General features: G+C 38.2%; 1 protein-coding gene across 2 annotated transcripts; it reads right to left on the bottom strand.

The window, feature by feature from the left end:
• Positions 1-517: 517 nt before the first annotated feature.
• Positions 518-26,890, bottom strand: snx19b (sorting nexin 19b). 2 transcript variants are annotated; one of them, XM_057351573.1, is made up of 13 exons: positions 26,764-26,890; positions 23,907-25,569; positions 23,662-23,800; positions 23,483-23,583; positions 22,637-22,756; positions 22,412-22,533; positions 22,210-22,303; positions 21,928-22,114; positions 21,242-21,371; positions 18,376-18,462; positions 5,750-5,934; positions 5,172-5,259; positions 518-4,682 (listed from the first exon to the last, which is right to left on the bottom strand). In XM_057351573.1, the coding sequence occupies exons 2-13, from the start codon at positions 25,548-25,550 to the stop codon at positions 4,559-4,561; spliced, it is 3,021 nt and encodes a 1,006-aa protein (XP_057207556.1). In that variant the 5' UTR covers positions 25,551-25,569; positions 26,764-26,890; the 3' UTR covers positions 518-4,558. The 2 variants fall into 2 exon arrangements, with proteins under 2 accessions (XP_057207556.1, XP_057207557.1); XM_057351574.1 differs by lacking the exon at positions 18,376-18,462 and having other exon boundaries at positions 520-4,682.
• Between the last annotated feature and the right edge of the window lie 411 nt (positions 26,891-27,301).

Here is a 27,301-nt window from a genome sequence, read left to right as displayed (position 1 = left end):
GACGTAATTGACTTTAATTGCTGAAGGACGTCTTTAAAACACAGTTACAAACGTAGAGCGAGTCATTCGAGGACAAACAAGCGAAAACAAAGAAGGTTTTTCCACGTGAATGGCGCACGTCCACCGTTTGTCTTTTTCTTTATTCAGTGCTACACTTACAGGTTTTCTTTCCAAACACATGTCATTTAAGGCAAAGTCATGAAGTAATAACAAAGCTGTTTAAGACACAGCCATAAATATCTACACTGTTGTTTTGGAAAATCCAGAGATGTTCGAGAAACATATGCACATCATCTTGTGTTTCTGAATGTGAGCTAGAGGGAGAATTGTTGTTTAAACATTATATAACAAAAGAAGGAAAGGAAAGTGGAGTATTTCTCTTATATTTATGAATGTTTTTATTATAATACATAAGCATATATGTAAATATGAGAAAACATTAAACACAAGATCATGAATATAGTCACTATGAATTTAGTGACTAAAGAAACATTATTAGTTGCAGATGCTACTGACTGGCATAGCCATACATCCTGTAAAGCTGCTTTGGAACAATGCACATTGTGAAAAGCGCTATATAAATAAAATTGAATTGAATTGAATGCTACTGACTGGCATAGCCATACATTAGCAGGATTAGAAGATTATTTTCATTGTCACTTTGTAACAAGGAGATCAATGAAATAAATCGAAGGCGAAGGGTTATTCTTCATTACACTTTTGGGATAAAAGTCAAATTTTTAGCAGTCGCCAGAATTAATCCCAGACACTTGTTCTGATTTCAATAATCTGAAGTCTCTCTGTTAATCCTTTTCTGTTGATTTTGGAGATATACCCTCTTTTTCCAAGGGCAAACTCTAAACAAAGGTTTAGAGACGTTTTTCACGAAGTTCTTGGAAATCTGGATGTTTGGTTCCAGAACGTCTCATAACTCGGAGCAATGAGCACCGCGGTATTTAGATGCGTTCAGGTAGTCTTTGTTGTTTCATAGTGAATTAACCTGATGACGTGCTGATATTTTCCCTTTATAAAAAAATTCATTAACCAAGTGGAGTCAATAAAATACCATCAAAAAACATCCAAACAGATTGACAGGTATATTAAAATGGCAATGTATTGTTGAGGAAATCATTATTATTGGATGTAGTGATCCTTATAAGGGCTGCCAATGCATGGTCTATTGTCACATTTCATTTTTATAAGCAGAGAGGATAAATTCAGTTTAGTTGAGAAATACAGTTGTCCATTACTGTCTATAATATAGTCCAGCTGTGGTTATACACACACGCACGCACGCACACACACACACAGGTCCACTGAAAACTAACCTTGCTTGATTCTCATAAAACCAATGAGAATTTCTGTTCATTTATATGCTATAAACACAATTACAACATTACAGATTAAGTCAACATTAGAGATTAAGTCATTTTATTTAAGTGCCATTTCAGATTACAATTCATGTTTTTTTTCTCACCGCTGTACATGAAATAATGTATTATCTTTATCTTTTATTTCATCTTAATCACGCATGGCTCAAATTTAATGTTAATGAAAACTTTGTTGGAATGAGATGAAACAAGTCTGTACATTTTGTTCTGGATTCTAGCAAAACTATACAGTGGGTTAAATATTATTGTTATTATGTGCAATAACAACACATTCTTTTCAGACTCTTCTTTTCTTGAACTACACGTAAACTGTAGGTCTCAGTGTGACCTATGGAATAAAAACAACAGTGTCCATTCTTGTAGATCTGTTAACTCCATTTAATATATATCTTAGTTAGGGTTGGGAATCGAAAATCAATTCCAATTTGGAATCGGAATAGAAAGGCTAGGAATCGGATCGGAATCGAAAGGAATAGGAATCGGATACTTGAGATTAAAATTTGAATTCCTCTAATCAATTCCTGTGTGCATATTTTCAGAAAAGTACAGCGTTCTTGATCTGCTGATATCTCAATAAAAGCCCTTGTGAAAATTATCGATTTTTTTACTATAGTAAGCATAGTTTAGCTATAGAATTTGCATTAAAGCACAGGAATCACAAATTAACCATAGTTGCATTATAGTAACTGCAGTTTAACCATGATGTAGTTCCAATTATGATAATACAAATTGTAATAAATCAGAAAAGGTGTGTTTCTATGTGTAAATATACACAAAACGGTGCTCATAAATATATATATATATATTTTGCAAACAAGTCAATAAGCAGGCTAAATGACCATACAGGTTGATATCTAAATGTTTTACTTCAACTTCGGAATCGAAACTGGGAATCGATGAGAATCGAAATCGATAAGCAGAATCAGAATTGGAATCGATAAAATTGAAACGATTCCCAACCCTAATCTTAGTACTTGATGTTTTTTGGAACAAGCTGTTTTTCCTTGTTTCAGATCACAACTATATTATCGCTGACAATTGATTCACAATTAACTTAGAATAAGTTACAACAATTAATATCATACCTTGCAACAGAAAGTGAAAACACAGGCACATGCTAGAAAACAAATGACAACATCCCTGTAATATGCATTTCCACTGAATTATTAATGACGATATCCACTGCTGCAACCTCGTGTTTCAACACGCATCAGGACAACATAAGGCCTATGATATACACTCACCAGATCACTTACAGAAATAGTGCAACATTCAGCGTATTAAGCACGGTGTTGTGAAGCTGTCATTGTAATGCATGATGCTAAACAACAGCAGTAGGACTCACAGTGCAGGCAAATCTGCATGCGCTATAGTTAACATGATCACATACCAAAACTACTGGAATGCTTCTGCAAGCAAAATAATAACTACAGAAAGCAACCATGGTAATACAGCATTGGGCCAAAGTAACAAAATATTGTGATAATAACACTTTTGGAAACATTGAAAATGAATTCTACATCATCTTGAGGATGAACAAGCCTCTTTTACTGTTCCACATGTGCATCTACAACAAGTGTTTTTATAAACTGAAGTATGTATTTACACACATTAAGGCAATTGAGACATTATCTAATTGTGCTAGAGTCTTTAGAGGCAGCAGCCTAAAGAAAATGTGTAAACCATAAAATAAGCTTATGTAAATGCTTATGTAAAACCAGCATTTCTGTGCAAAATCATGAAGACTGAAGCGACATTTAATCTTTAAAGAGCATTAAGATATTTTTGATAGTTAAGATACACGTGAAACATGTCTATACAAGAGTTTGTGTTTGGAAATGCTTTATGCAAAGAACTAACTACAGGGGCGTGCTTATGAGTAAATGTGGTCCGCTGTCATTGGTTAAAATGTATTAATTAAAAGGATAGTTCACCCAAAAATGAAAATGCTGTCATTATTTACTCAACCTCAAGTTGTTCCAAATCTGTATACATTTCATTGTTCTGCTAAACACAAAAATATTTGGAAGAATGTTTGCTACCAAACAGTTCTGGGGCACTATTGGCTACCATTGTTGCACAAAATTATACTTTGGTGGTCAATGGTGCCCCAGAACTGTTTGGTTTCACACATTCTTCAAAAAGATCTTCTTTTGTGTACAACCGAACAAAGAAATTCATGCAGGTTTGTAGGTGAAGGAATGATGACAAAATGTTCCTTGTTTTGGTTGAACTGTCCCTTTAAATTGCCCCATACACAATACATCCAAAGAAATAAACTTCACATTCAACAGATAGGATTTAACTTATTTACATTAGATATCACTTTAAGGAATACAACAAGGCCTACAACAGAAAGCCTTTGCGGAATTTCAGGACAACGAATGTTTTGAAACCTGGCCCTGTTTTTGACGCATAAACATGACCTTTTTCCATCCAGGCAGTTTCAAACCACTTAATCACATGTTGTGAAGAGAGACGTTACGTTTTCAAGTCTTATTAACTTGGCTGAAAGACCACAAAGCACGTAGAGCATTACTGTGACACCAAAAGCAGATGTGACATGTGTGAACAACAAATGTCATACTTCAGAAGAATCTCGTGGGAAATAAATGGGCTTCTCACTTTAGAAGACAGGAAAACATCTCTGATGGAGGCAAGATTACCAAGTGTGTGTACGTGTAGAGCGAGAGAATATGTGTAAACAGGTACATCAAGATTAAAAGGCCTGTAAAAGCCAAGTAAGAACGCAGGGAACTGGCCATGTTCTGAATTCAGACTGAATATTAATGTAAAGTCCATCTGCAAGAAGTTTCCCCAAATCTGAAGTGGAAACAATGTGGATAAAAATCTCGCGACTAATTCAGATCCGGTACGGGGAGATTTAGAGATGGGACTTGTGTTTTTGATGAAACACAAAACAGGTGGCCATTAATCAAGGCTAGCCCGGATATACGAGGTGTGTTTGAGTCCCAGACATAGAGAGACTAAATTGGTGCCAGACACCGCAAACGCGGATCCAAATCCACTCTCTTAACGCAGGACAATCTCTGCTCACATCTTCCAGCGTGTATTTCAGCTTACCGCTAACTGCTGCTCTTTAACATGTTTATGAGTGACATGTTGGATTTGCCAGCGTGGTTATGCGTCTGGTCTGCTCCATCGAACTACGGCGGCAACTTCTCAGCGTTTTTAGACAGGCTGTGCAGGAGCGTTTTCTGAAAGCTCCTGTCGGATGCCTCGGGGACGAGAAATTCGATGAGCAGATCCCAGATGCAGTAAACAAGGTGCCTGCACACACAAAAAGAACAAAACAAGCACAGTCACAGATCACAAGTACAGCTACACCCTGCCAAAGTCCCTTTAGGGGAAGACGGATCACTCGGTGGACATCTTGGTTAAAACCCACTGCATTTAGGCAACGGCAAACAAGAAGAGCTTCTAATTGAATGTGACATGACTGAAATCTGTCAATTTTATGTTGTAATAATACATTTGAACAAAAGCAACAAAATTTGATTATTGCATTAGCTCAAATCACAAAAATATTTCGCAAAATTATTTTTTATTCTACTTAATGTGCACACATTCAGTAGCAAAAAGAAATAAACAAAAACGAATGACTCTTTGCCTCGTAAAAAGAGGCGATTTGTACTTCTTTTACCATTCAAGACACATGTCCACTGGGCTTTGTTTGTCCTCAGCAGATCATAATGAGTGTTGGAGGAATTTCATCAATACAAGAGTGCACTGATTTCATCTCAAAATTCTCAAACGCACCTGTTTATAGTAGGGTCCTGAAAGGAATCCACAACCATCTGCCAAGAGATCTTGTACTTCTCAGAACCGAGCATATCGGAGACCAGATCTGTAAAAACACAGAACCACACAAAACACTCAGGAGATGCTGGCCAACGCTACACTACTGATGAACTACAGCGATATTCCTCTGAGCTTGTTCGGTTTATGTTTTCATTCATTTACTCATCTCCTGATCAGTGCAGCTGTGCTTCTGGACAGCTGCTTTCTGAATCACATACGCTGTAAAAGAATTTACATCTACGTTTCTCAATTTTTTGCAAATTGACTGTTCCTAATATTTGCAAGACTTGAGCCAAGTGAAACATGTAGATGTAAGTGGTAATAAATATTACCACAACCCTTTATAGTGTATACTACTAACATCCCCAAAAGTCAGCATTATAGACATATATCAAATCTATGACAAATACTCAAAATTAGAATAAAGGCATCTTAAGTGATGCAAATTATACATCATTTACCATTTAAATCTGAGAAATTTGAGCAGGTACAGCACCACGTTCATGCACGTGCATGTGTATTATTTGGTGACCGACCTGGCAGTAGTTTCATAAGGCAGTGATGGACCTGTTTTCTGCTTTCTTCTTTTTGCTGCTGGCTGCGCTGGGACCGCGGGTGAGCCGGCAGATTACCTCCAGGCCAGATGGCCTCCTGAAGCACCCGTAGATAAGTCACCCAATACTGCGTGCAGGTCAAGTTGGCCACACCCATGTCCAGCCACCTACAAGCCAATCAAAACGCATTGAGATTAATACGAGGTAAAAGCAAAGTGCAGATGACTGACTGCTGGATGGTGCATGGGAGTCATAATGAGATCCAAGTGAGAACATAAGAAAAAAGATTTTAGGGGACTAATGGAAGTTTGGTTTTTGACAGAAACATCTAAAATGGATAAATTCAGCATTGGTTAAAAAGCAATTATGAACTGAATGGAAACACACACACACACACACACACACACACACACACACACACTATAATCCACGTGTGATCAAAACATAGAGACTAGATGTCTAGAAATGGAAAGGAGAACTCCAGGAGAACATTGAGTAATTGAATTAAACATCAGGTCCTTGGACTCCGTATTTCACGATTGTCCTTCAACAGGGCACATCTTTCAAATGTGCCACAGCAGCGGACGGCCATCTTTGTCTGTTCCAGTTAAAATCTCTGACAAGCCACACATGGATACAGTTTGTCCTTATGAAATGCCAACGATGAAACGTCATCTCATTTCACAGCGCCCATTCCACAAAATTACTGTTGGCCGCTTCATACTACATTCAAAAAATTGTGGGTAACTGCAGGGTTGCATAACGTTAATGTGGATGAGATTGTGTTTAATCTTTTAAGAATCACTACCACTTTGGCAGACGGTCATCTAAAATAGAATTAAGCCCAAAAAATGGAAAAAAATATTATAAAACACTGCCACTATGGGGAGAAGCTGCAGTACATGAGGCAATAGAATAGGTTCTGGCACACTGTATAAACAATGAAAGCGTTTCACCCAAAAATGAAAATTCTGTCATCATTTACTGACCCTCTTGTCATTTCAAACCTGTATGACTCTCTTTCTTCCACAGAACACAAAAGAAGATATTTCGAAGAAAGTCGGTAACCGAACAGCACTGGCCCCCATTCAATTCTAGGGGTGTAACGGTACGCGTATTCGTACCAAACCGTCACGAGCTGTCGAGGGGAAAATTAAAATAAAGTTTTCATTCCTATACCCTACTCCCTTCGAAGGGCAGAGCCCTTGTAGTTTAGACTTTGGAGTGAACAGGGCATTTGCGTGCCATTATGTAGACGTTTGGAATGCACTTGGCAAAGTAAGCAACGTAATATCCACATTATCTTCAGCTGGCATGTTCATGTGACAACACAGCATTGTGTCCGTCAGCAGATGTGGCTGTTTTAATGGCAAAATTTAAGCATAAAACCTAACTGTTTGCAAATAAACATGCATTTTATATTTTAAAAAGTTGTATAAATATGCTATATAATATATACTGTAAACACTAATATATATAAAACTTTTCAAAATATAAAATGTATTGTTTATTTGCAAACAGGTTTTATGCTTAAGTTATGCCATTAAAACAGCGACATCTGCTGACGGACAAAATGCTGCATTGTCACGTGAACATGCCAGCTGAAGATAATGAGGAAATTACATCGCTTCCTTTGCCAAGTGCATTCCAAATGTCTACATAATGGCACGCAAATGCCCTGTTCACTCCAAAAGTCTAAACTCCAAGGGATCTGCCCTTCGAAGGAGTAGGGCATAGGAATGATGACTATATTTGGAATGTTGCCTGTGACGGTTCGGTACGAATACACGTACCGTTACACCCCTATTCAATTCTATTGTATGGATACAAAACCAATGCAAGTGAGTGGGGGCCAGTTAACAACATTCTTCACAATATCTTCATCAGTGTTCTGCGGAAGAAAGAAAGTCATACAAATTTGAAATGACAAGAGAGTGAGTAAATAATGACAGAATTTTCATTTTTGGGTGAACTATCACTTCAACTATGAAGTTATCTCTAAAGTTAAAGTACAAGAAACATGTTAAGTGGAATTCAAAAACCAGACTAGAATTGACAAGTTTAAGTTATTGCCTCCCTAAAAAAACATTCTTTGGCTTTGACAAACGTTCTTCTGCATCTAACTATGGAAAACGATGATATCATAACTCGTGCTATTTTAACATCTTCGATGTCTGATGAGTTTTACCCCGCTAACATCTGTATTATAAATACTCAACAGTCAAAAATCCTCCCTTAATTACCGTATACAATCATATCGTTAATCATAACAAATAAATCGCGGCCTGTCGTCTGCAGAAGAATCCGAAGCGGATGATTTAAAGCAGCGGAAAAAATACATCCCGAATAAAAAACAAGCAGACAATTGAGCACATGTAGTCTAGACAAGTAACGGTGAAAACAACTTGGGCAAGATGTTTTAAAAGTCTGCATGTTCTTAAAACTATAATATATATCCTGCTTAAGGCTTAAATAATATTAGCACTGGGGAAAACAACTGTCCCCACCTGAAGGGTTTTTCCTCTGTATGTGAAGAGGGCCCAGGATTTCCACGTGTCATTGATTTTACTGCCCTGCGCTTCAATTACATAGCTGGTTTATTTTAGTACATACTCTTTGAAGTACCACACATGCTGCATAGTGACAGTGGCTGTGTGACGCTAAATAGCATCCAAAAAAGCTCATAACATCCTGCTTACTCAATGCCTATACAGCAAGTTCAATTTAGTAATCTCTTTATTCTGTGTTAAATGTTGGGAAATAGTGTGTCGCCAATCGATTCCCAGGACCTTTAAATTATAACACTCGCCTATAAAATAATGCATTACAACGGCCATTGGACTACAATTACTATTATTAATGTCCCAGATACAAGACATGAAATTAATTTGCAGTTCCTGTCTATCAGAACACAGGTCATTTAACTACCACAGTGATTCTCTTAAGGCTGCATATTTGAATTTGTATGAACATGTCTACACCGTAAACCATAATGTTGTTTGTACTTGTCATTTTTAATTGTGACAGAAATGTAGGACCCACAAATTAAAAATCTTAGTTCATTTAAGTTGTTAACCTACGAAATCCATACAGTTAAAAATTCAAGTGCACGAATTAAAAATTATTTCAAAATGCAACAAGGATTCCCACAAGCCCTTGTGCCTGAATGCTTTGATGCCTGAATGATTTGTTTGTTCTCAAAGGATAAGAACTAATAGGATATATAAATAAAATATATTTAAGTTGCGTTTCGTTTTAAACTTTTACTGTTTCTTTATGAAGTTTAACATGCTGAATACGAAAATCACATTATTTTTTATTTACCATCGACGGTACTCACAAAAGAAATAAAAAAATATTTTCACACATTTATACATTTCGGTATTAATACTTCTACGCAGAAATGACAAGGTATGGCTGAGCTCAAAACAACAGTTTAACAAAACAGTTACCAAATGAATCGTCTAAAACTTCAGAAGTGAACATTTGATTGTTTTTGTCTTTTATGACAAATACTGTCCTCACGGACTAAGTTCCAGACGTAGTCACCCATCATCGCTTCATCCCACTTTCCCTGTGCTACAGAAATTTCTAGAATTTTCTGACAGTGACAACTGGAAAATCATTTTTAAAATATGTGAAAAGTACAGTTTTTGTTTATTTGCAATACACCGATATATCATAATTAATGATATAAGCTCAAAATTTATTTGAGCCAAGTATACACTAAAACATTGATGCTACATGAAATATATTAAGCACCACAATAATTAGCACCACAGAATTGTACAAGAACTATAAAAAGGTCAGGCGAAACTTTTTTACTTAGTTAAATAATACGTTTTACTATTAGGGTTTTTACTTGTTAGTTTTACTGATGTTGTTTTACACTGTAAAAAAATTGTATGTGAAGTCCCTGTTCAAAACATCATATTTCTTTCCATAATAATGAAGATATGTGTCAAAAATGCATTTTCATTCAATGACTGTCAGAAACACTTTTTGTTACATTAATATTAAGTACAATAAATAAGGCCGAAATCAACTAATTTTAATCTACATGAGCACCAAATCAACTAAGCCTAAATATAACACTGTTCCCTCAATTAAACTGATGGAATGACTTTACTCAACTAAGTACAGTGAACTTATTAGGGTTTTCAGTCTATGACCATACCAAGATGTAAAAACATAGTGTATGTGCACAATGGCCTTTTTGTTTAATTTAAAATGATGTTTTATAATAATAAATGAATGCAGAACTGAAGCAGTTTTAAATGCATTTCAAGATCATAAGATCACCAGAGCTTATGAAAAATCTCATAGTGCTTTTGAAAACATACGTAACACTTGAGAAGCTCCGATGGAACGTGATGGAACAAAAACTAGCTGTTTCCGAACAACAAGCAGAGCGTTTTATTCCATTAATGGCATTTCTGCCATTTAAAAAGGCCAGTTCATGTGGACTGGCACGACTTTAAGAGAGACGCACAATATAAGTGGGAACGCTTCTGAGCCAATAGGAGTGGAAAACAAGACCGCTTGTAGCTCACCAGAGCCAATTAAGTTTAAACTACCCTTTTCACATTTTAATGCAAGCCTTCACTTCTGACACTCCAAAACATAAACATGATAAGTGTATTCCATTTGGATCCTTGCTTAATCCGCATCTCGGATAAACTTGGAAAAACTGATGTGCTGGAACGCTAATTCGAGTAGGAACTGGAGTCTGAATGGTACGGAGCTTCAATTAGGAAACGTAAACTGACTGTCTATCATTTCAGACAGAAAGTGCAACAACCTGCAGTCAGTCCTGCAGAGAAACTGAATTAAACAACCTGATGGAAAACAGTTTTACAACTCTTCACAATAAAAAATGAAATGCTGAAATGAGTATTCTCAAAGTACCTGGGATGGTCTACTGTTTCCGGTGAAAATTCGAAGTGTGAATCCATGGACACTTAACGGCTGATATTACCAACAACTCACCGCGAGAGGGCGGAGTTTAGTGACGCTACACTGCATTGATAAAATTAAATAAAAGATGCATCACTAAATTAATAAATGTAAATATACAATAAACGTTACATACTAAATAATGAATGAATAAATACTTCAGCCAAGAAACAAAATGTTGGATATTTGGATATTTCCAAATATGGATATTTCTCTTAAACAAACGCATCGATTCGCTTCAGAAGACCTTTGTTACATTTACATTTATGCATTTGGCAGACGCTTTGGATAAAAGAGACTTACATTGCATTATCCTATACATTTATACATAGGTATGTGCAATCCCTGGGATCGAACCCACAACCTTGCGTTGTTAACGCAATGCTCTTACCACTGAGCTACAGGAAAGGGATTCTTGTTAAGACCACGGAGCCGTGTCGAGCCATTCTTTGATCGATGGATGCACTTTTTGCAGCTTCAAAAACCATTCACTCACATTCTACTGCTTGGAAGAAAAAGGATATGTTGTAATATAACTCCGACTGCATTATTCTTCAAGAAGAAAGTCATATTCGTATAGGATGCCTTGAGGGTGAGTAAAACATGGGGACATTTTGTTTCTTGGCTGAAGTATCCCTTTCAATGCATTAAGGAAGAGCTGTATTTTGATGTTCGTGACAGTTCATGATCACAGTGTCGTCTAGGTAACAATGGCCACTTCCGTTTCGCGGTATTATGTCCCAGTACCTGCATACAGTTTTGCTATGTACTAAAATGTATATACTTTTCCATAACAAAAGAAGTACATACTTTAAGGGCATAGTGTAAGTAGGCGAATTGGGAAGCAGCAATTGTGTTCAATGCAGTACATAGGGTTGTGTCGGTACCATAAACCTATCTTGCGATACGATACCAGCGGAAGTATCACGATACCAAGTAGAATTGCAGTGCTGTGCCATGTTCATAGTATAGAAATCTACAAAATAAACCACATTTCCTTACTACACTGATATAAATGAAAAATATTGTATTTACTATAATAAACTGTGTTATACTGTACACTATTTTGTAGTATTAACTATAGAGATTGAACAAATTGTAGCAAATACTGTAGTATACTTTAATATTCACTATGGTGAGGCAAAATTCATTTCTACAGCAATGTTTATAACTGGAAATGTATTTAATATTCACTATGGTGAGGCAAAATTCATTTCTACAGCAATGTTTATAACTGGAAATGTAAGGCTTACTTTAAATGTGTAACTTAAACGGCCAGTAGATGGCAGCAATCATTTTTCTCAGTCGGTGAATCATTCAACCAATTAGTTCCAAACAACTAATTTATTCAAGAATGAAACAAGTGTCTTGTTGAATGACAGCATCATTATCTCATCCGAGTCATTCAAAACAAGGAATCATTTAGGAGAGAAACACCGCACAAAGGCAGATGTAAGCGTTTGGAATGAACGTTAATGCGCACGCAACAATAGTGACGGTACTACGATACTACAGTTTTAAAAAATAGAGAAGCATCGCAGACATTTTAAAGCTTTAGCGTCGCGATGCTACCGTAGCACCGCTACACCGTGTGTAACCCTAGTATATAGTAGATAAACTTCTGGCAGAAATTACAGTCTTCTGTCTGAAGATGGGTCTCTATCAGCTCTGCACATCTGGCCACTGCAAATTTTCCTCATTTTCCTCGGCTGAACCGGTCCAGCTCAGACAAGTTTCATGGAGATCATGAGCGTTGGGCCTTTTTCTAGTCCTCCCAGAAATTCTCAACTGGATTGAGATCTGGACTCTGCCTTGGCCACTCCAGGACATTAACATTGTTGTTTTGAAAACATTCCTGTACAGCTTTGGCTTTACGCTTGCGGTCATCGTCTTGCCTGAATACAAATGTTCTCCCAAATGTCTTTTAGAATCCATCAGGTTTTCCTCCAGGATATCCCTGCATTGATTTTCCTCTTCCAGGGCCCGCAGCAGAGAAACATCCTCACAGCGTGATGTCACTCCCAGGCTCAGCATGTCTAAAGGTGGAGATGCACCGTGTTTGGCTGAGACCAGACATGGAGTTTAGTCTGATGGCCAAAAAAATCAATTTTGGTCTCATCAGACCGCAGAACACTCTTCCAGCTGGCTTCGCCGTCTCCCACATGTCTTTTGGCAAACTTCAGCCAGTATGTCAGATAATATAAAGATGTTAATAGTGAAACACCAGAGCAATATTTGTTGCTTGTGCAGTCTCTCCAATCCCTGACACTTATACAGTTACAAGCTTTAAAGCCGTCACTGGTGTCTTGGTGGCCTCCATCACCAGTCTTATCCTTTCATGGAAATCTCGCATCAAACCCCTGCCTTGTACTTTTCAATAACTCTTTCTTAAAAATCTGCCTGGGCTGTTTTTCATGGTGTAAGCTCTGCCACAATACTGACTCACCAGAAGCAAGACCTTCCAGATAGAAGTATACTACAATTTAACCCATTGCCTATTTATGCGAGTTTTAAAAGTCATAATAAAGGAGTTGAACACTTAAGAAATCAATTATTTTGGCTTTTATATTCATAATTATTTTAGATCACAGGACTGACTTTATTTTAGGAATCAAGTCTTCTTTTTCTTTCATTTGTCATAGGAAAATGCCAAATAAAGTCCACTGTAAACAAATGCTAGAACACAACAGCACCTAAGTAATACCATCTTGGCTTTGTAATGAATATTCTGTTATCATTTACTCACCCTCGTGTCATTTTAAACCTCTATATGTGTTCCTGTGTGGAACACAAACGAAGATTTTCGAGAAATGTCTGAGTGGTTTTGTGTCCATACAATGGGGGTCAGTGTTGTTTGGTTACAATATTCTTCAAAATATCTTCTTTTGTGTTCTGCAGAAGAAAGAAAGTCATTTAGGTTTGGAATGACATAAGGGTGATTTAATTTTGGAGTGAACCATCCCTTTAATGCCTAAAAACCTCAACCGTTTTCCAGTTTTTCATTAAAGTAATGGTTTTATCTTACAATTGTCATTTATTTTTTCCTTCCTTATGTGTGTGGGCCTTTTGAATCTTTTCTTCAGATGGGAATTTTAGGTCTACGCACCTCATTTGACCAATTTTTTAAGCACATTAGGCCCCTAGTGATTCTTTAACTTGCTGGGAAGTCTGTGTCCATGAAATGGACTAAAACTCATGTTAGTGCAGGTGTCTGTAACAGGTGTCTGTTTAGACTAATTACATAAAGATCCTTGTCCAAATAGAGGCAAAAACAGAGACCGATTCAGGTCCTGCTTTACAGTATGGAACAAAATGATCTACAGTATATGAGGAGCCAAGAGCTGAACTGCATCAATTTGCACTGTGAAATAATCAAACACTGGACTGGGAGCCAGTTTTTAAACAAGCCATTACAGGTTACCAGTCCGTTTCAAAACAAAGAGGAATGTTGGACCAAAACATACAGTCTTTCCCAAATCCAAATGATCTGGTTTGTCTCAGACTAATCCATCTCCATCCACAGCTATTGCAAAACAACAACATACATTCACACCAAAGGCCATATTCTAGACTAGAAATAGCATCACCGTATGGATACCAACTCGTATGGGTACACTTGTTTCTAAAGAATCACCGCTGATGCATCTTCCAAAGAAAAATGATAAACACAAACACAGAGACGCCGAGATGAGATTAAAATGTCATTACTGAGATTTTCCAATGATAGTTAGTAAGACTGTGTGGTCTATTTTCAGATGGGCCTACTGAGAATTTAGCCCTATAGATGTTTAGCAAAAGATAGTTCACCCCCCAAAAAAACTTCTCCTTTACTCATTCTCATGTTGTTCCAAACCTGTATGACTTTCTCTTTTCTGCAGAACACAAAAGAAGATATTTTGAAGAATGATGGGATCCAAACAACACTGGTCCCCATTGACTTCCATTATATAGACACAAAACCACCAAGACATTTCTCAAAATATATTCTTTTGTGTGCCACAGAATCAAAAAGTCATGGCAAAAAAAGAACCTCAGTGTGAAGTGGAATGGTTTTAGATCACCCTGAAGATCTGACTGTAGATTGTTAGTGGTGCTTGCAAAGCAAACTTCTTATTCTAAATAAATATGCCCATATAAGGCGTTATAAAAGGCCCAAATTAAATATATTTGCAGCACAGTGTCGCAGAAACATGGGAGTGGGCTCATTTTACTCAGATAACCAATCAGTCTCTCAGGATCATCATGAAGCTATGAAGCCACGCCAATAGCAACCATTCACAGCAAGCTAGCAACCGATCCCATAGATTCCCATTATAAAAAGTCCAGATGGATATCTTTGTAGCACAGTGTCGTAGAGACATGTGGGTGGGCTCATTTGACTCAAGCAACCAATCAGTATCCCAGGAACTTCATTAAGCTACATCGTAGAGACATGGGGGTTGTTTCACTTGTGGCTTGGAGCATCATCAATTGGCATCTGACAAAAGCCACGCCCATAGCAACCAAACAGGTTAGCCTAGCAATCATTTAGCATTACCTATATCTCTGCATCAGAACATCGTAGAGGCACGGGGGTTGGTTCGTTTCACTCATAGCTTAGAGTATCATCAATTGGCAGATACCAAGCTATGCCCATAGCAACCAAACAGATTAGCTTAGCAACCGTTTAGCCAGATCTATATCTCTGCTTCAGAACATTGTAGTGACATGGGGTTTGGTTTGTTTCACTCGTGGCTTATAGTATGATCAATTGGTAGATGCCAAGCCACACCCATAGCAACTGTTTAGCAAGACCTATATCTCTGCTTCAGAACATTGTAGAGACATGGGGGTTAGGTACATTTACATTTAGCAGAAGCTTTTATCCAAAGACAAATGAGGTCAACAATGGAAGCAATTGGAACAACATAAAGACAACAAAAAGCATAAGTGCAATAAAACTGGTCTCATATAGCCTACAACAGTATACAAAGCTAAGGTTTTGGGGGTTTTTTGGATAGAAAGAGTAGAAAAGAGATAGGTCAGGTGCTGACGGAAGAGTAGTGTTTTCAGACGATTCTTAAAGTGGCTACAGAATCTGCTGTTCTTGTAGCAGCGGGCAGATCATTCCACAAATGTGTAACCGATCCAGAGAAGGTCCGTGAGAGTGATTTTTTACCTTTTTGGGATGGCACTACAAGACATCGTTCATTCGTTAGTTTGTTTTACTCAAGGCTCAGAGAATCGTCAACTGGCCAATGCCAAGCCACGCCCATAACAACCAAACAGATTAGCCTAGCAACCGTTTAGCCACGGCAAGCTCCGCTCTTGTTCAGAAAATGTACCTATCTAGTTCTGCTTATTATACGCCTGCTTACCAAGTAAACACTTATATGTCCATGAAATATTGATTCCTACGGTGTAGATAATTTGTCAATTATAATTACACAAATACGACAATTACACATAACATCTGACCATATCAGAATGAAGTATTTCTCAATACTCAAAATCCATTATTTCTGAAAGCCATGCAATAAAAACAGATGAATTCAGTCAAGACTATAATAAATAACACATTGCAATGTTATGAAGTTCTGGTCATAACAACTTTAATAAATAGCTCAAAATGACTTTGGGCTTTCTTTGCCTCCTAAAAAAACCATAAGAAAACATGAGTCATGAAATGAAAAACCCAAAGAATATTTAAATGCAAATCTACAAAAACAGGGAACATTGTGTAGCGTACTTTTAGAAGTTAGTGAGGTTGTCATTGTGCAAAGACAAAACCAATGAACTGCTGTTGCTGTTTGACATGAGGGTGACAATGCATAACCATGGATGGACATGCTGCAGCATCTCCAGCGTGATGGATCACAGGAAGACAAAGACACAGCTTTCACATCGCCACAGAACAGCATCATGGTGCTATCTGCACAGCACAACAAGTTAAAGACACACTATGAATAAAATATGTTACTATGTATCTATATGTATGTTAATTATTATTATGTATATGTCATCTTCATCCAGTATCAGACAGAGGACACTGCCACAAAGTGGTTTTACAGTACACCAATTCTCGCTAATCTACACCAGCACTTCTCAATCTCACTCCTGAGGATCTAGCATCATGTAACACTTAGATCCAAATCTAATGAAACACACCTGAGCCGGATAATCAGCGTCTTTATGTTTGCTTGAAAATTACTGGCAGGTGTATGAGCGCAAGACTGATGCAAGAATCTGCACCATACTAAAATGTCAGAACCTGTTATACAAGAACGGATGTTCGCGTGCTTGTCTGGAATGGATAGTTACTGTAAGTCAAAGCTGGTGCAGTCATTTCCGAGCATCTGGCGAAATGTAGAAATCAATATAGGGTCAAAATATTGTTGATCATAGTTAACTTTCCACAGTTGTTATTAAGGGTACAGACGTATGTTTAAAAATAATCCTCAAGCTATTACCGTAACCATATTTATTCCTCTGGCGGTGCACGATAATACACCCAGTGATAACTGATCCATTGCTAAAAAAAATCACAGGTCAGATATTTCTACAACTTTTTTGCATTCCCTATGCGTTATTTCATAAAAGAATACAAACACAAGCCTCCTGTCTGAGGTCTGTGTGGCAGAACGTGTAAATTTCCATGTGGAAACGCCTTTGGATAATTAGGCACACAAAGACATCCGGCCCAGTGCTACAAGAGCTGCAGACGGCGGATGAGCAAATTAATTCCTTCCCTCAGATGATGTCCGCTGTGTCTGTCTGCACACAGGCACGAGCGGCTGCTGGCTTGTTTTTCTGCCTTGCTTGTTTCCACACGATCACATGCTTCCGAGTACGTCCGGTATGTTTTTATTTAGATTCTCAAAGCACACACGCTAGTCGTCTTCTATGTTGCAGCCAATTCATATCATACAGGCACGTGTCATATTTCAATAGACTGATTTAAACGTCCAATGTGTAATTTATGGAGGATCTATTGACAGAAATTAGCCCTAAACGGACAAACTGCTCTACAGAGCGCGTTTCAGAAATACGTTATCCCTTCAGTAAAGAAGCGAAAACATGGCGGCATGTTAGTCCTGTGTCAGCCACCGTAGTGCTTTGGAAGGGAGGGGTGGAGTAAGCCGTTGGTTGCGGTTTATAACCTCACGACTAGATGCCACTAAATTTCAAGGAGGAAAATTGTGAATGAAGTGCTGGATGAGGTTACAGTTTAGGGGAGGCCCAGATGTTTTTGTGGAACAGTTTTTTTTTTGCAAATGTACTTATCTTGCATACTGTATGACTGATATTTGCAATTCTATATATGGAACATAGACTATACATTGTTTCAATCAGTGCAGTTTCATTATTTCCTGGACCACAAAACCAGTCATAAGGGTCAAAATTGAGATTTATACATCATCTAAAACCTGCTTGATGTATGGTTTGTTAGGATAGGACAATATTTGGCTAAGATACAACTATTTGAAAATCTGGAATCTGAGGGTGAAAAAAAATCCAAATATTGAGAAAACCACGTTTAAAGTTGTCCATCAGAGGCACTGTAGTTGCTAAGAAGAAACAAGTTTGTTTTAACGCTCTCTATTGGCTTACCGCTGTAATGACGTTGTGGAAAGTAGATGAACCCGAAAGTGGAAATTCTAAGCTTTACATACCAAACTTGAGTGGGTAATTTCCAAAGAGCGGGCAGCAGCGAGCCATGTTTGTAGGCGTGTTTCCAGCCATTTTTGTTCGTGATTTTGCTGCATCCACAGACAAAAATGAAGTTTTAATATATTAACAGTAGGAAATTTACAAAATATCTTCATGGAACATGATCTTTACATAATATCCAAATGATTTTTGGCATAAAAGAAAAATCTATAAGTTTGACCCATACAATGTATTGTTGGCTATTGCTACATATATACCCATTCTACTTAAGACTGGTTTTGTGGTCCAGGGTCACATTTAGCCTGAATAAAGCTATTAATAGGGACACTGTCTATTAAATTTATGTCTATATTTATATACAGCACTGACAAACACAATAATCATTTTGGTACAATACAACCATTTAAGTAACGGGTTAGAACTCCTACTAAAGCCAAGCCAGAGCCTAGAATAAAATTGGTCAAGGTTATGAGTTACATTTAATATTGTTCCTCACTAATAACTACACTTAAATGTGATATACATTTTTTTCTAAACAAATAAACAAAATTGCATAATGTTCATCCTACGCTGAAAATAAAAAACGTGGAATTCACCAGCTATTGAAAGTAATGTGTGTATCACAAAATAATTGTAACCGTAGCACAGATGCTAACATCAAGACAGATTTTAATCAAAACCACTGGCAGCTGTGTGTTAATATTACCTAATACAAAACAAAACCTTTTACATAAAAGCCCCTTAATAAGATCTATCTGTAGTTTGTTAGTAACTACACATTTTTGTGCGGCAAAGCCGCTTTTAAGATGCCAAACTGTGATTAGTTTGTAAGTGAATTAGTAGTGATTTTCTAAGCAATTGTAAATGTAAACAACTGTGCGACTGCAGATCTTACGATAGAGGGCCAACAATTCATGATTTGATGTTTTTCATTATTTATCACAAATAATCAAACACAAGAGGTCAATTTCCAAACCCAGTCATTGGTTGCACATTTCTGAGAACAAATGCAGCATTCTGTTTATGCTGGTGAGCTAACCTGATGAATATAACAATTCATGAGGAGAATTACTTTGCTAGGACACTCAAGTGATAAAAAAGTCATTGCATTACGTTTTTTTCAATCGCTGAACAAAGAGCTATTCTACTGATCAGCTTTAACAAAAAAGTGAGACATTAGGTCTGTCCAGCTGTTTGGAAAAGACATGGGCCTTACCCCAGCTTTCCCCTTCGATGGCTGTTCGCCATTAGCTAAACATGGCAGGGCGCCTGTTTGCTAGCAGGTGTTTAATACATGGCTGCGCAACCGAGCCATCTGAAACGGCTAGACATCACACCACGAGTATCTGCAAAACAGATGCGTACGGAGCCGAGGGTTTGCGTGTACGATTTAATGCGAGGCCTGGCATTTCAGCCCGAATCCTCTAGCACAGGCGAGATGGGTTTAAAGACACCAAGAAAAAAGCCAACCTTTTATAGCACAAAAGTCTCTACATTAGAATTGCATTCTTGCGCCACAGGATAAATCTGTAGTTTTCAGACATGCGGTCATCGCTAAACTAAGCAACAAAATGTGTTTTAATTAAAGCCGAGCAGAAATCTTCAACCACAAGCTGAAACCAAAGCTGGAGTTGAGGGCTCAGCGGGACGTCCCGTGCTGTTAACTCCGGAGAAGTGGATCAGTGGCTGGGGAAAATCCTTTTGTTGACAGTTTTAAAATACACGGTTCTCACTTCCTACATCAAGCTGTCATCGATCCGTACTTGCCAAATTGTTTATAAAAGCAGTTTTGGGAGGAAATGACTGGTGTCTTCAGGTCACACCTCATTGGGTCTGATGATAGCTGGACGCCACTAAATGTGATAGGATCTTATGCCAAATGTAGTGATGTCATATGACAACAATGTAACATAATAATACTATTACTAGTATATATATGACATAACAGAAATAAGGCCCAATAAAAGAATGGCAAAACTGGACATGGGACATGCACAGCTTCAAATACTTAAAACTATCACAAATGCATTAGACAGAGAGATGACTTTAATTTACTTAAAGGGACAGTTCGCCAAAAAAGAATTCCAGCAAAATAATTTATTTACATTCAAAGTCGTTCAAAACCTATACTGGAATGCAAAAGAAGATATTTTGTGAAATGTTTTGTGTTCATACAACAGAAGTCAATGGGGGTCAATGTTGTTTGGTTACCAATGTTTTTCAAAATATCTTCTTTTGTGTTCTGCAAAAGAAAGTCATACAGGTTTGAAATGACATGAGGGTGAGTAAATGATGACAGATTTTTATTTTGGGGAGAACTATAAATGTTAAGTGTTATTTTTAGGTAAACTGTCACTTTAAGCCTATTTAACATTTTGTGTATACAAATGTCTTATTGCTTTTTAGTGACCTATAAATAAAGGCTTTAGGAAAAAACTATTTTTATTGTTATTAATTTACATCATAACTTTTCTTTGTTTTGCACTTTTAAAAATCCCAAAAAATGATTTTCAGCTTCAAATGAAAATATTCAATATATTAAACCGTCTCAGACTATGGGACATAAGCTGGCCGTATGTTACATTTTGAAGGCGAAAACCTTAAAAAAATTGTAATGTTACGTAACTTTCAAGATCCAAGCCAGTCTGATAAAAAGGCAATTACTCACATGATCAAAAGTATAGTTTTAACTGAAAACATCAGCATGCGCTTATAAAATCCTCAGTCTTTTTGTGTTTATTTTATAGCAAAACATAAGAAATATTTAATGTGCAAATATGCTAAGGGTATACGTCTCTTTATATTCTAATGAAATATTGCGATAAAGGGTTGTGAAACTGCTGCTATGGGTCACGTGAAGTCACACACCTTTCTATGAGGGTTCCAAACAGCAGTCTGATAGTCCTCTGAATGTTCTCAGTGCACAGACAGCTCCACTGATCCTTCATGAGCAGACACAGGATATTCAGAGCCAGGTCAGACAGAGACGTATCGCAAGCTGCACAAAAACACACAGACACACAACTCAGAAGAGAACTGAGGTCAGGGTCTTTCAGTGTGCTAGCAAAATAATTGTAGTTCTCTGTATGATTGCAAATAAGAGCAGATATGTCCATGACTGTACACAAAATACAAAAATATAAATACAAACTGTTTCAATAAACAACATGTTATAACATGGAATATGGCACATAAAATGCCCATATCAGCGTTTATTTTCCAGATCGTAACTATAAGATCCAGTCAATGAAAGCAACGTTATAAAAGTACTATGCTGCCCTCTTGAGCTAATAGTGAGACATTACAGTTAAAATCTTTTTTCCATGAGGAAGTCAAACCAGTAAAACCTGATGCAGAATGATGAGAGATGCTGGCTGTGCATCTTTTAAACTGATTGCAAAGTAAATATAAACGTTGAAGCAGTCAGCATTTTCTGTAAATGCAACTGGAAGAAGCTTAAAAAAATCTGCCACAGTTGCACAAATCTAGCAAGATCACCATTAAAGATGAGCCCAATTTTGTTCAGATTTTGTGATAATAACATGATTCGTTACCAATATCACTGATGACAGGCGCACTTTCTAGCTTCGCTTTTGCACATGAACACAGTTTCATGTCCCATTTGGCGCCCTGACCTCCGCCTCTCTCTCCATCAGCATCAAAGCCAGGAGCTTTACCCTCCAAACGCTCCTTCTCTGAGATGAAGCTCTCCAGCCCGTTCAACAAGAAGCCATTAAAAACCTTGAAGAGAAACAACAAATCCAAGCACAAGCACTTCAGAATTCCAGCGATTTTGTATATTGGACTACTGGCATAAACATCAGACTGACACTTACAGTACTGCTTTCATCAAAGCAGTAAAGCACTTTGGGTCTCATGTCAGACACGTTGAGAGAAGGTGCGATTTTACTGGAGAACCTCATTCTTGACCTAAAAAAGACACAAACATTGTGTAGGAAAACTGATGAATGGAGTAGCAGAGACAAAAGGAAGAGGTGTTGAAATAACATTTAAAAATTCAGGTCATTTTTGTCATACTTTGTTTTTTTGTCAGTGAAAAGTTTCCCATCAGGCTCTGTGTCTATGTCTTCAGTAGGACTCTGTGGTTCTGAGCGAGGGAAAGCCGTCTTCAGGGTGTCCACTATAGCGTTCACTACAATCTACATGTCAGGCATAACATTCAGTTAAAGCTTGAAAAGAAATTAAGTTGACTTTTTACAGTATCAAAACTTGGCTATATTAATGGAGCTGTTTTTGAAGTACCTTGTCAATGCGTGAAACGATGAACGGTTTCTTCACAAAAGCAATCCTTGCATCTGTGTTCAAAGCGAGAAATTCCTGCATTTCCTCACTGTTGGCCGTTTCAGGAATGGCGCAAAGTTGCTGTGAAAAAGGATCGATTCAATGACCATTAAAAATATGTAGAGATGCACCGATATCGGCCAATAATCGCTATCGGACATTAAAAGATATTTTTCATACTATTGGCCGATAGTTTAAAACAGCAAATGATCAGGCCAGATATACTGGATCTTGTCAACCAGAAGAGGACAAAAAGATGCAATGAATTTGTGCTCTGTATATAAAAAAATATTAAGAAACATCACCAGTTTGATGTTCAATATTAATACTCATTACATGAACTAATCACATTAAGAAAGTTAAGAAATATATATTTAATCTTTAGAATCGGTATCGACAGATATCAATCTGAATAATCGGCCATCGGTGTCGCTGGAGAAATTTTGTATCGTTGCATCTCTAAAAAGAAGCTTCATACATCACTGAATGAAACAGATTCAGTGAATGAGTCGTCAGACTGATTCACAAATCTTTTTGAGTGAATCAAAGGATTCATGAGTCAGTCTACAATTGCCATACTGTATGCTGGCTGCTGTGTGCACGCGAAAAGTAGAATGCAATAATTCAATGTAATGAAAAACAAAAAGTGCATGTCAAAATAATACAGACTGCAAAGTCAGGAAAGACTAGGCGATGGAGGTCAGCACCTCCAATTCCGACACTGAGTAATGCTGACGTCCCGAATGATTGTGCTGAATTCAGCCATGTTTTTGTAATTTAATTATATTAAAAACAGAGTAAACTTACTCTGAGGAATGTTTCTAACAATCCTTTCCTGGCCTCCACTTTGTCACTATCCATGTTTCCAAAAGGAAGTTCAGGAAAGATCCTCTTCGGTCCTTTTACATCTACAGTAAACAGCACATCACAATCAATAAAACACTGCTTTCCAAAGCTCTGACAGCATTGACAGCAGCTCTACCCACTTTTAAGAATTTTGCGTAATTCTGGTTTCTCTTCCAAACGGGTCTGAAGGTTGAGGAATTCGCTGTATCGGCGGTTGACAGTGTGATACGCCATAGGCTGCAAAGATTCAGGATTCTCAGAGTCTACGGCTGTCTCGTACTGTAAGGCAAAAACATCCAGCATCATCCATCCATATCAAGAAACAAAGAAGTACAATATGTGACTAGTTAGATCATTGGCTGGTCAAAGCAGAGAGATATTTCACCTTTACAGTGTAGAGAGTGTATGGATGCGAGCCAGTGCCTCTGTGCTCCTTGGCCGTGATGGTGCCGGTGATGCGAAGGTTCTGAATAATGACCGGACCTTCTGGACTGCTGAGAGGCTCAAAGTTGAAAGGTGCCAGACAGTTACCAGCAGCTGGCGAGGAGGCCTGCAGGGGTGCAGTCAGATTTAGCTCACCTGGGATCGGCAAACCAGGCTGATGCGCACACGTCAACCCTTTCTCAGCACTCTTCTCCGGTGGGTGGAGATTGCAAAAGCTTGACGACTCTTCCTCTGGCACGAGGGTGGAATGTAACGAAAAATCCTTTTGGTCCGAGACCATAACCTTGGGGCACTCCTTATCTGTTGAATTGGTGTAGGTCTGCAATTCATCCTCAAGGTCTAGGACAGTGTCTACTGGAGTGGTGCATTCAGTGAGTCTCTCAGAAAGAGCCTCCTCTGTGCTGATCAAAACCAGTGATTCCAGAGAGCTCCTCTTAAAGTCTATCAGTGGAGATTCGAGGTCAGAGTCCGTTTCTTGATAAAATGGATTGGGCTTGCCGAGTCTCAGATAATCCCTCGGGCCAAATCCAGACGGAAACGGTTTCGTAGGCTGCGGTTCATCTTCCTCCAGATTGTGCGGAGAAAAAAGTTCAGTGGAGTCGATGACATCATATGCTGACAGTTCTGGTGTGGGGGTCTCCGTAGCTGTGGGGGTGTCAGGGGCGACTTTTAAGGTCAATACGCAAGGAACCTCAAGTTCCTGTTGTGTGTTTTCTTGATTACATTTGACTTGTGGTGGAGGCTGAATTTCTACTGGCTTTGGCTCTTGGGTTGATTCACTGGATTTTGTAAAAACACTAACAATCAACATGTTTAACCAGTCTGGGTCGGACAGTTTTGCTATTAAAGGCAAAAAAACATTGCACGTTATGAGCTCACCCACTACAAACCGGCCTGTTCTCGTTTCTAAATGTGGAGATGGTACAAGAACGTGTAGAAGAAGATCCACCATTGCCCTCACATAATTCACCTCAACCGCAGAGCTCTGAAGAGCAGGGTGGGGTAAGCAGAACTTGCTATACACCTCCCAGAATTTGGTAGCATCGTCTCCAACTTTTCCACCCTCTCGCCCTTCGAGGCTTCCCTTGGCACTCAAGTAGCACTGGAGATGGCATCCGGAAAGATCAAATATCTTCTGTGTTAAAGCTTTACGATCTACTTTTGCTGCTCGACCCTTGAGCTCCATGGCCATGGAGATCATGGCATTGTGCACTTCATCCTCAAACTCTTGCTCTCTAGACACGGTGCTGTACCATGAGGAGACAAAATCACGAATGATCTTCCCAACTGTCTTCTGGATTTCATCCTCCAGTAACTGCTCACTCTCAGCACTAGATGGGATCTCCTCCAGCTTCACAAACCGCTCTAGATGAACAACACTGTCAGAGTCCAGGACAGCCTGAGAGCCAAGCCAACCACCTAAGACCACTAAGAGGCTGGTGAACACACAGAGAAGCCAAACATTGACCAGAAGGTGAAAGAGGACCATCCAAGCCAAGAGTGCCCCAAAACCAAGCAGCCTCCTCTGGACCAAAAGCTCAGGTAAGCCCCAAGGGCTCGTGTTGAGACTTTCAGGGTGAGACATGGCAGACGTTTACATGCTTCTGTGAAGAAAAATGAAATAAAATATACCATTTGTTCAAAAAAGAATGAGTTAAATCTAATTGCATCCTACACTGTTTGAAAAAGTTTTCGATTTATTATGATTTTACAGCTGTAGCAATTACTGTAGTAACAATAGCTGTGTCTCGTTGCGGAAGGCTGCGTCCTCTGGAGGTCTCATTTGAAGCCTGCTACGTCATCGAGGCTGTCTCGTTTCATAAAAGCAGGTAGGTGAGGTGTATCCTTCCTTGCTAGAGATAACCCACAATTCTTTGCGTCGGCCAACGTCTGTTATTTGAATAAATGGCAGCAGCTGCACATTCAATCAAATATGTGGTGATTAAATGTTACCAGTTTACAATTTGTGTCACGTTTTTTTAATCTTAGCAGGCATATTGTAGTAAATATGTTTACACGTGTTTAGTGCTTTTTAAACGTTTTAAAACAGTAAGGCAAAAAATTGTACATTTGTACATTGCACTTTTGGCATTGTTTAGGGTAGAAAGTAACCAACTTTTTACCTCTTAAAATCATGTAGAAATCATTTTAATTAATTTGACAGGTGTGCGAGTGCAACGTGTTGTCATAGCAACGTGGTACTTCCTGTTTCCTTTTCTGCCAGTATGTCCTACGAAGGACGTCTCGTTTAATTCTAAATTGAGAATCCTCCGTATACCGCATCCTGCAGTGTTTCCCAACCCTGGTCCTCGGGGCACACCTTCCAGATTGTTTTAGATCTCCCCCTAAATGAAACACCTGATTGATGAGTTGAATCAGGTGTTTAATATAGGGAGAGATCTAAACCATTCTGGAAGGTGTGCCCCGAGGACGACCAGGGTTGGGAAACACTGCTAGAGGATGATACCTCTGGAGGACACTAGGACGCAGCCTTACGAAACGAGACACAGCTAATGTCGTTTTGGCATAAGCTTTGGTTACCATGGTACCACATAAGAAACCTAATGATCGATGAATTGGTATTAACATGCTAACTAACCCTTATACAAAAACAGCTGAAACATAAATAATTATGATTTTAATATCAACGTAACATATAATATTAACCATCTAGTTATTTATTGTTATTAATAGTATTATTATTTTGCTATGATGACGTTGTGTATGTGATATCGAGCTGGCGTTTCGTCCTTAAATATTTGTAACCTATAACCAACATTGAATTTAAATTAACGTACCTTAACCACATATATGGCGGACGTAAGATGTAAAAAATAAAGCTGCAATCCAAACAATGCATGTTTAATCTTTGAGACCGGCGGCTCTGACGGCCTTCCAGTGTTTTGGTTTTGACATCTTCCTCGTCGTTTCCCTCTTTGATGATAAACTGTACTCAGCGTTCTGCCGCCCTCTTCAGGTAAAACAGGGAACGGCAGCGCCCTTAGCCTGAGTAATCTGGCTGTTGTTCCAAAATAAAATTCAATGTCAAAGTGAAACATTGTTAGAAATTCCAAAAGTCTGTAAAGGTTCATTGGTTTTACTATGAATGAGGGACTACGAAGTGTGACGTGAACTGCCTAAAGGGATAGTTCACCCAAAAATAAAAATTCTGTCATCATTTACTCACCATCAAGTTGTTCCAAATGTGTATACATTTCTTTATTTGGATGAACACAGTGAAAGATATTTGGAAGAATGCTTGTATCCAAACTGTTCTTGGACCCCATTGACTAACATAGTAGGAAAAATTGCTTTTTTGTTTTGTTGAACACAAAA

Source organism: Triplophysa rosa, linkage group LG14 (genome assembly GCF_024868665.1).
Source record: "Triplophysa rosa linkage group LG14, Trosa_1v2, whole genome shotgun sequence".
In the NCBI taxonomy this organism is placed as follows: domain Eukaryota; kingdom Metazoa; phylum Chordata; class Actinopteri; order Cypriniformes; family Nemacheilidae; genus Triplophysa; species Triplophysa rosa.
Note: the sequence above shows the minus strand (reverse complement) of the source record. Positions and strands in the feature narration are given on the sequence as shown.